The sequence below is a fragment of the Tetrao urogallus genome, assembly GCF_951394365.1.
Source record: "Tetrao urogallus genome assembly, chromosome: 4".
NCBI lineage: Eukaryota > Metazoa > Chordata > Aves > Galliformes > Phasianidae > Tetrao > Tetrao urogallus.
The window spans coordinates 18,173,862-18,182,429 of NC_136817.1; the positions used below are offsets into that span (position 1 = coordinate 18,173,862).

At 46.8% G+C, this 8,568-nt stretch overlaps 2 protein-coding genes across 2 annotated transcripts; both read right to left on the bottom strand.

The window, feature by feature from the left end:
• Positions 1 to 739: 739 nt before the first annotated feature.
• Positions 740 to 2,891, bottom strand: OSTC (oligosaccharyltransferase complex non-catalytic subunit; the record flags this gene model as incomplete). Its single annotated transcript, XM_079534308.1, has 3 exons — positions 740 to 941; positions 2,486 to 2,579; positions 2,753 to 2,891. 3 exons carry the CDS (start codon positions 2,889 to 2,891, stop codon positions 740 to 742), a joined length of 435 nt encoding a protein of 144 aa, XP_079390434.1.
• A 1,833-nt stretch (positions 2,892 to 4,724) lies between these two features.
• RPL34 (ribosomal protein L34) lies at positions 4,725 to 7,598 on the bottom strand. The gene is made up of 4 exons (XM_079534945.1): positions 7,518 to 7,598; positions 7,328 to 7,427; positions 6,461 to 6,564; positions 4,725 to 4,851 (listed from the first exon to the last, which is right to left on the bottom strand). The coding sequence occupies exons 1-4, from the start codon at positions 7,580 to 7,582 to the stop codon at positions 4,767 to 4,769; spliced, it is 354 nt and encodes a 117-aa protein (XP_079391071.1). The 5' UTR covers positions 7,583 to 7,598; the 3' UTR covers positions 4,725 to 4,766.
• Between the last annotated feature and the right edge of the window lie 970 nt (positions 7,599 to 8,568).

Here is an 8,568-nt window from a genome sequence, read left to right on the forward strand (position 1 = left end):
CTGCATTGTGAAACACATTTTCTTAATACACATGAAGAGTAAATAAATATTTAAGAAAGGAGTGATAACTGGCATTACGAAGTCAACACCTCACGGAGCTACTCAAGAAATTAATTACTGGTATCTCTAAACTCCTGGTTTCGGCTACTCTAAATAAAATAGAGTTAGAAATAGAGAAAACAGAAATTGGAATTCTTGCATTTGGTTACTACGTAGCCCGACAGTTTCAGATCTTTCCTACTTTTCAGTCTTTGAATATCAATGTATCAAAATGTCACGTATATTGCTTCAATGTTATGTTCAGTTTTGCAGCAACAGAGAAAAAAAAAAAAAAAGCCTGCATTACCTTTACTTTAGGTCTGCCTTGGATACTTCTGAAAACCTATTTCTGCTGCACTCAGTATTTTTAGTTACCACCTTTCATGTACCTTGTCAACAGAAACGATTCATCCACCATGTTCAGTCTAACTGAAAATTAATTACAACTTGTACTCACCAATCGTATCATCTGACCTACCAGGATCTGTCACCTCTTTTTGAACCACAGCGCAATCTTAGAGCAGCTGAGCCCAAAACTTTTCCACTTTGTTCAAGATAGGTTGCTCCAAAAAAGCACTGAAGAAAAGCAATTTATAGCCAAGGTCCAGATGTTTAGAACACCTGGTTTTATTTCCTGCTAAGCTTACATTTACTGTTGCCACCACAAAAGAGGAGAAAAACAGAGAGAATAAAACGCTACTTACGGTAATTTCATCCTCATGAAAACTCTGGCCATAAAGAAGCTCAAAAGCACGCTGACAAATCCAATGAAGAGCAGGAGAAACCTATTCAGCTTGGGGATATTTGGTGCATTGGATCGATCCAAAATTATGAATCCTAAGCCACCCATTGTGAACAGGAAGCTAGATGCAAGTCCTTCCATAATATACTGTCCGTTTACTCTACAGGAGAAGAAAACAGAGGGGAGATGGTAGGATGTTAGAAAAAGTTTAGATTTAAAGTAACTATCTGTATTTCAAAATGCAGCTACTCAACTTATTAACTTTGCTGGATGACTTCCTAACTAAGTAAATTCAGAAAATTTACATTACGCAACTACATTAAAACTGTTAAATGTAATTTATTTCCTCCACTAAGAGCCTGCAAAGCGACCGGGCAAGAACATGATGGTTTCATGCACAGTAGCATACAGTATTGGATACCATGCAAGCTCATCAGCTTACAGAAATATCTACTCCAAAAGTAGCACCAGCTTTCACAGATGACTCAAGGTGCAGAGCTGGGGCCAACAAGCTCTCCAAAACTTATTTCCACCATGATGTTTAGGCAGCTGTGCCCTAATTCTCAGCCTGGAACAAACCCCATTCTGAGTACTGTGCCAGCACGTGAAGCACATCTGCAGGTTCCAGCACACAGCAAAAATGGCTCCTGTCTGCAGAGTGTTTTGCTACCTGCACGCTGGGCATGCAACTGGATCTTCTGCATGCAACAATAACTAAGCCTTTTTCTATTACTGTAATCAGCAATACCAGCAACTTCATAGACGTGGTACAACTGAAACTGCTATGTACGCATGCTAATACTGAAATGATGATGTTCATTTTTGCCACAGATCCTTAAAATCGTCAATACCACCTTCTTGCACATTGTTTCTGCTGAACTGTACTCAAGTCCAGTCAATTCCCTGCCGGAGCCCAACGTGTGCACACTGCAACAATCCGGCCCAGTCTGAGTCATACGCTACATCCAGCTCAAATCAAAATTTACACACGATGCATGACACAGACTTACAGAATGGTTCTGGTATTTTAAAAAAATAAAAATATGAACTGTGATTCTCGCACACACACACTCGTAGAGAAAAAAAATTAACATGTATAGATTAAGTATTTTTAGACCAGATCCTGACTAAGCAATTTCTTGCTTATTGTCAGTAATAGGTGCAAACATCTATTTTGTATTTGTATGTTCACAGAACCATAGAATAGCCTGGGTTGGAAGGGACCTCGAGGATCACGAATCTCCAACCCCCCCTGCCACAGGCAGAGCCACCAACCTCCACATTTCATACTAGACCAGACTGCCCAGGGCCCCATCCAACCTGGCCCTGAACACCTCCAGGGATGGGGCATCCATGTTATGTATTCTAACCCTCAAGTCACAAGACTCTCAATCACATTAAAAGCTAAAAGACCATCACTTTGCATGAGGATTATATCACCATGCATCTGCACCCAGTAAAAAAAAACAAATAGGTAGGAAAAACTGGAAGTAGTACCAGATCAAAACATACTCGTTACCAAAATATACAGTCCTACAAGCTTTTGAAAGATCTAATTTTTCTAGTTTTTGCTGTATTTTAACGGTTTTATTTCAGATTTGCAAATCACAGCCCAGATTTCGGACGGGCTCAGCCTTTTGGGAAGCTCAGGGTAAGCTGGCACAGCTCCTTCACGCATGTTTGTGTACGTGGCGCTGCTCCTACCTGTATGCCAAGAAAGCCACCGGCCGCTGGTGCCCGTGTTCATCCGTCATCGAGCCCACGCTGGGGGGCTCCACGATCACATCGTAGATAATTCCTGCGAGGAAACAAACAAACACACAGCGTCAGCTTGGAGTCTCAAGCGAAGGGGGAGAACCAAGGCGACAGCTGGCAGGCGGGCAGCGCATCCTATGGCCCGCCGGGCGCCGCAGGACGTTCAGCCACGCAACTTCCATCGCTGCGGCCTCCCCTGGCGCGGCGCGGCGGTACCTCCGGTGATGAGGAAGTACGACACCACCACCAGCGCGTAGACCGTCATGGCCGAGGGCATGTGCACCCATCCCGGCCGCTTCAGCTTGATGTTGGGGCACTCGAGGACCGCGAAGGGCAGCCGGAACAGCGTCTCCATGGCGGCGGCTCGGTCCGTACGCCGGTACCGCGCCGCCGGGCGCTTTGCTCACACGAAGGCGGAAACGGAAAGCCAGCCGGGTCCTGGCAGGGGCGAGTAAAAAGAAGAAAAGCGAAAAAAAAAAAAAAAAAAGATGAAACCAACAAAATCCCCGCAAAGCGACGCTGGAACGTAAGATATTCTCTGCGGACGCCTTCGATTTGCAAAAAACATCCGGAAGCCGAGGCCGCTCCTCGGAGAGTAACGATTCCCTTTACCCACCTGCCAGGGCCCAGCAGCCCTGACGTGTCGCCACCGAGTAGCCGGGAGGAGCGCGGCGGAGCGCTGCCCGCAGGACAGACAGGCCGCGCGGGGGCAGCAGCGCTCCGCGCACGCAGCGCCCTCAGGGTGGGCGGGGCCGATCGCTCGGCGGCCGCGGGGACGGGGATTGCGGCCCGAGCAGCCTCGGCTGAGCCGGCGGAACACTGCCCCTCGCCCCGGTAGGAACCGTCCTTCCCCAGCGTTGGGAAGAATCCCGGCTGGTCATTAGCTAAGGTTTCTGCCTGTTAAATAAAATGCCTGTTTATGGCATTTTTTCAATTCTTCTTCAACTGTTCTGCCTCCAGCATTGCCTCTTTCCCAGAGCCCCATGCCTGCCCTACTTAAACCACAGCACCAAAGTTTGTACTAGTGCAGGAAGACAACAACTAATACAGTTTTAACCGTGTAAACTACAGTAACAGCACCTAAAAAAGTCAGCACGTTTAATCTTAGCACTTAAAGCAGCCTCTAACAGGCTGCAGCCTTCAGAAGGAATTTCAGCACAACCTGATGAGACAGGAAGGCCTCATACAACTAGATGACTTACTGCAACATCGAGCTGCTCTGAGAACATTGTAATGAGTTGGGGCACTGAAGAAATGAATCTCTGGGGTACAGCAGGCTTGGCCCTGTGCAGTGTTGGTGTGTGCAGGATCATAGCCACCTCCATCACTCAGAGGCAATGCTGATAAAGTGTTGCATGCTTGCAGGCAGCTGATCCCAACATCCCATGCTCTTCTTGTCATTCTTCTCATTATACATCTCTCTTAGCTGAGGAGCAGACTACACAGTGAGGCACAGTGTGAACAGCCAGCACAGAGCCAGCAGGAAAAAATTCCTTATGTATGCTTCTCAGAAGCGCAGCCTGAATGGACCCAAGTGATTGTAGAATCACCTCCAAACGCCATCCGTCTGGGATCAAGGTCTGCATTCAAATATTTTACCTCCTTTCCTGCTGCTACTCTAAAAGCCGATTCTCGGAGCTATTAGTCTGTTCACCTGGAGCTCTGCTCGGATGGTGCCTGCAGCTGCAGATCCAGGAAGCACCTGACAAGTGACCTGAACAAAGCAGCTGGAGCTTTCCTCCAAATCCAGACCACGCAATGGTCTAGCAGACAGAGCACTAACTTCAAGTCAGACAATCCCCCTCTACCCTCAGATTCAAATAGCAGTGAACTGCAGAACATACTACAAAAACAAACAAGAAACTACCTTTGGCTTACTCTAGCTCTGCTCCTCTTCATCTGGCACTGTCTTCTAGTCTTTAGCCAGCTGTCTGCTTTTCTGTTTTAGATGTCTTCCGGTCATTTCATGCACAGCTGCTGCCATGAAAAAAGGGTTGCTCAGTTACTCCAGTCTGCCTCGGGATTCTGAGACAAAGCTGGGAGCCCTGTTCAGGCAGGCCTGCTTCACCCCCTGACTGTACACAGTATCCTAACTGTTTCTGCTGCATCAAAATCCATTTTTGCCTTTACCAAGCTGTGAGCAGCTCTTACCAGCTTTCATCAGCATGCAGAAAGACAAGACACCAGGAAAGTGGAACTTTCATTTATTGGGCAGAAAATACAAACAGATTTACTTTGACTTCTGGCTCTGTGCTTGTGCCTTCAACACTTTCACAACGATCTTCTGCTCCTCAATAAGGAAAGCTCTCTTGATTCTGGAAAGGAAGCACAACACCATCAGGAGAAGCATCTAATCAACTGAGAACACAAAAAAAGAAAGCTGCAATTAGTTTTGTTGGCCCCAATGCTTCATGTTCTATGTGTGGTGTTAGTTCCATATTACTTTAAAAGAAGCTGTGAGCATTCTTGCCAGCACCAAAAGATAAGAGCAGGGGCAGTGGCAGCATACAAATGTGGAGGTTTGGGGAAAAAGCCCTTGTTTGTTTGCAAATGTAGGGTTAGTGCCTTGTAGGCAGATAAGGCAATGCTCGACGGCTTCACTAACTTAAAAGGAAAAAAAAAAAAAAAAAAAAAGCTGAAATCCTCAACAGCAAATTAATTTAACAGCTCTTAAAATAATAACAGGTGAGACCAGCTAGTCAGTTTCCTCCATCAGAATTACAGGAGAATTGACATGAGTCCAGTCAGCAAAACAACAGCAGCTGCCCTCCCAGGATTAGAGTGTCTTCGTCCATAAACAAAGATGGGCAGGTTAAGTCATGCCTGAACACAATTATTATTTCTGGAAGGCATACAGGTCCACCATGAAGACAGATCTATGTGGTAGTCCTCATACATCAACAGCCTATTTGATGAGTTTAAGTTAAAAGCAAAAACAGCCTACCAGGAAGGCTTCAACAGACAAAAGACAAAGAACTGCCAGCTGCAGGGAAGGAGGTGTACTTTCAGGCAAAGACAGACAGGCACTCATCTGTTAAAAGCAAACTATCAATATCACAGTGTGTAGGAAACACTCAAAAGACTGGCACTTAACACTGAAAAGTTATGCTAAAGACCTGCAGCTGTAACAACCTGTCTTCAGCAGCACCTAATGTGATTTAGCTTAGAACTCACAGAACAGAAGAGGCTGGCAACATTTGCACTACAGATGAAAAACCAGCATTACACCGCTGGCTCCAGAGATCTGCTTTGATTACTATTCACAGGGATGACATATTGTTTGTAATACACAGTATTCCTCAACTTTATCAAGGAAGTAAACAGACACATGGCTGTTACACAATAAAGCTTCATTAAGGGATGCCTAGCAAAAGTCATCTTAAAGCTTAACTGCATTAAGTTACGTAAAATGCTGACAACTACATCAGTGGGTCCCAAAAAATGGGTTAGCATGATCTTTCACTAACATCTTTGCGTAAGACAAAGCAAAAGAACATAGGACAACAGAAGAACAGAAACCACAGAATTATAGAATGGCCTGGGTTGAAAAGGACCACAATGATCGAGTTTCAACCCCCCTGCTATGTGCAGGGTCACCAACCAGCAGACCAGGCTGCCCAGAGCCACATCCAGCCTGGCTTTGAATGCCTCTAGGGATGGGGCATCCACAACCTCCTTGGGCAACCTGTTCCAGCATGTCACCACCTTCTGTGTGAAAAACTTCCTCCTCATACCTAACCTAAACCTCCTCTGTCTTAGTTTAAAACCATCCCCCCTTGTCCTATCACTATCCACCCTTGTAACAGCCACTCCCTCTCCTGTTTATACACGCTCCCTTGATTGGCCTACACTACGAAGATGCAGTAAGATTCAAAACTCACATTAAGTGACCTTAATAATAGAGTTAGTTTGCTATATGCTTACCTGTCACGGACACACTTAGCACACATGGAACCACCATAGGCTCTGCTGACATGTTTCTTTGTCTTTGACAGCCTCTTAAGAACTTTAGGACGCACAGCACGCACCTATACGAAGCAAAAATTGGAAGAAAATGAGAGCACTGCCTAATTTTGGGTAACAGCTGTATTATACAAATAGACTTGGATAGTTTGACTTCAAAAAGCCCCAGCAGCATCTAAAGCTGATTACTGAACAGGCAGGAAGTGAAGCCACACATTGTATCCATGCTGCCTGCAGCATTCCAAAGCTGATTTTTCCATTCTACTGCTTTTGAAACACATTCACTGTTTTTTAAATTGCTTATTATTAAAAACGATAATCTTTATAAAGGTAGAAGCTGATTGAAAATAAGTTGTTACTCAAACATTCTGATCTGCCATTGAAGGCAATAGCATCAAACGAGGGAAGTTTGGGAATAAAATAGCGCATTAGAATACAAAAGTCAGTCCTTTTTTCCTAAAAATCATAGTCAAATGAGTCTTGTTTTTTGAAAAATCTACCTAGTAGATCAAATTCTAAGTTTTAGCCCTGCAACAGATTAATCTAGATCTAACTTGAAACAACTGCAGCCAGTTAAAAGTTAACTCACACAGGTTCAGATAATAGCAATGAGAATCACACACATTAAAAAAGCACCTGTTCCTTACGCTTCCAAACTGTTTCACCAGCTCCACCTTACAATATTCAAATGGAAAAATTTAAAACAAAATGCTGTTCTTGAATTCATGATGAAACAGATATCAAACAAGAAAAGAATTTTAACATTAAAACAAGAAAAAAGGAAAGAAATAGCTGCCAAACTCTTATGCCAGCAACCCTAAGACTTACACCACGAAGCCGTCCTGGGCATACCCCACATGCTGACTTCGGTGCTTTCCCTACTTTCTTGGTGTAAAGGTAAACAATCCTGTTTCCAGGTGTTCGGGACCTAAACGGCAGCAAAACAGTCAATGCAACAATCCAACTCTAAGCTTAATTTTCTTCACCGAAAATTTTCTAGCAACTCTGGCTTACTTACAGCCTGGTCTTGTTGGAAGCTGTGTTGTAGGATAACCTACGACGGTAGGTCAGGCGCTGAACCATTTTTCACACCTGAACTAGGCAAAACCAAAGCAGCAACGGTTTAAGAACTCGATCTCCGGATGGCAGTTCACAAACCACAGCATCATCCGCACCGAACCGCCGAGCCCAAAAGCTGCGCTGAAGCGAACACGGCCCTCCCTTCCCCTCTCTCCAGTGACAACGGCCGCAGCAGCGCCGCTCCGTACTCAGCCCGCTGCCCGCTCCTGGCCCACCCCGCCGCGGAGCTGACAGCAGATGAGGGCACGCCGCCACCCAACAAGAGGACGCCACCGCGACGGCGGCTGCCGGCCCCACAGCAGCACCCCGGCCGCTAGGCCGCTGAGGCGGCCCTGTTTCTCCGCCCGCCGGAATGCGGCCCCTAGCCCCTCGCCACAGCCACCGCCACCGCCACCAGCGGAGCCCTCGGAGCCGCCCTCAGAGCTCGCCGGTCAACGGATGGCGGCGGATGGACGCCGATAGGCGCCGGCGGCCCACAGTAGCTCGCCGCCATACCTGGAGCCGCCGGATCCGGAAGAGGGAGCGGAAGCACCCGCGTCGAGACTGAAATAGCGGCGCTCCGGAACACGGAAGGACACGTCAGGCTGGGCGCCGCCATACTGTACGGCGGCGGAGCTGCAAGGGCGTCGCCATGTTGTAGGATTACGGGGAGGGTAATGTGGGAGGGGCTGGGTACGGCCCAAAGAGCCTCCCGTGCTACGCCCCTGTACGCACTGAAAGTTACGCTTCCTGCCTCTTCCCTCTTTTTCTTTGAGGTGCTGCAAGGACACAGCTTTTGGCAGCAGGGTGGCCCCAAAGGTCGCGCACCTGAAGTACACGTAGCTGTGCCACTGTAGCCAGAGAGCTGCACGTGAAACATGCAAGGCTGGACGCCTTGTTAGCTGCCTCAGCTTTGCTTTCGCAGAGCAGCACACGCTCAGAAGCCTTTGATGTGTGCTGCTGGCCTTATTGATGGATTCGTGGCTCGCAGTTCACCGTGCCACATCCTC